Source organism: Lipotes vexillifer, unplaced genomic scaffold, assembly GCF_000442215.2.
Source record: "Lipotes vexillifer unplaced genomic scaffold, Lipotes_vexillifer_v1.1 scaffold860, whole genome shotgun sequence".
NCBI classification, from domain to species: Eukaryota; Metazoa; Chordata; class Mammalia; order Artiodactyla; family Lipotidae; genus Lipotes; species Lipotes vexillifer.
The window spans coordinates 582,094-583,501 of NW_006789568.1; the positions used below are offsets into that span (position 1 = coordinate 582,094).

Here is a 1,408-nt window from a genome sequence, read left to right on the forward strand (position 1 = left end):
CAGTGTGTCTGCTCTGGTTTTGTTGACTAGAGTGGGTGGGGTGGCGTGAGTAACCGCTAGTGGCTGTCCCTGCCCGGAGATTTGCCGCTGCTCCAGTTACCAGCCTCCCTTTGGCTCTTCGATTATCCGCCGGGCACTTGCTATTGGTCCATGCTATTGAGCCTCTTGGCGAGACAGGATATTCCTTTGCTGAGTGAATGTCATAGAACAAGCAGGAAAAATAAAGAGATCCTTGTAATTCTGTCTGAGACCCCTCCAGCCCTTCACCCCTCCACCCCAGCCCAGCAGTAGCCTCCGAACTCACCAGAAGGGTGGCAGCCCCTGTGACCGTGTAAAGCCCATGGGTGAGAAGGCGGGAAGAGCAGCAGACTGTCTGGAACCCAAAGGGAGGTCCTGAGAGGCCGGTGTCCCGGAGAGGTGGGACCCACTGCGGCCAAGGAGGGAGGCCCTGGGGGAAGAGAGGACCGTATGCAAGGAGGGTGGTGCCAGGGGTGCCACACATACGCACTCACATGCACACACAGTATCCGCAGTGCTGCTGTGCCAGCCCCTGTGGGATGGGTCTGCTCTGTGCGCCTGGCGCTCATTCACGGCCCCCCCGTCGGGCACCACGTAAAGGCACCCTGTGTTTTCACACCCCCCTCAGCTGGACCACACGTCCCCTGCCCCTACTGCGCTCACATCCCCCCATGCTGCCCAATAGTCTGCTCGTCCTTCGGGTACCAACTCTTGAGCCACTTACGGCAAAAAAAAAAAAAAGCCCTCTCCAGGCATTGGTGTGCTGTCTCTTATCTGCTCCCTTACAGTCCAGTCCAATACAATCCTTCACTGCTCTGGAGGTTACATGTGTAAGTTGACTCCTGCATCACCCATTCAGAAGTACGTTGTAATTTTTTGTTAACTGATTTGTTGGCTGGTTGGCCACCCGGCTGGGTATTACTCATCTTGTTTGGTGAAATGCATAGTTACTGGTGCTGCCAGCTGTGGGAACAGTTTCCTCCACATCGACACTTGGGTCCTGTTGCCCGTGTTTTTCTTCATTCTAGCGCTTGACCACATCGCACCCTGGAGAGCAGAGGGAGACCGTTCTGCAGGCCTACATCAGCAACGACCTCTTGGACTGTCACAGCCATAGCCAGGTGGGTGAGACAGTGGCCAGCGCCCAGCCAGGGCCTGCATTTCTGGGAAGGATCTTAGAAGGAGGAGGCTTTCATTTCTATGCATATCTTCATCGTAGTGACTGTATATCAGCCTGGGGCTTCTGTTAGCTTCCGAAATCTGCTGTCCACCCTGGACACTGGCCCACTGTTCACTTCTAATGCAGAGTCCTAAACAAGTTAGTACTGCTTGATTCAACTCTGGAGCCCTTTTCTGCCATTTTTCCTTTTCTCAAATTCCCCGCTCTTTC

The 1,408-nt window shown here is 54.5% G+C and overlaps 1 protein-coding gene across 2 annotated transcripts in view; it reads left to right on the forward strand.

Annotated features, from left to right (window-relative positions):
* The window catches only part of ARMC9 (armadillo repeat containing 9), a 142,656-nt gene that overhangs the window by 51,590 nt on the left and 89,658 nt on the right, over positions 1-1,408 (forward strand). For both annotated transcript variants that reach the window (XM_007462743.1, XM_007462742.1), the window contains one exon: positions 1,047-1,139. In XM_007462743.1, the coding sequence (XP_007462805.1) occupies positions 1,047-1,139 (93 nt within the window). The remainder of the gene's footprint in view (positions 1-1,046; positions 1,140-1,408) is intronic.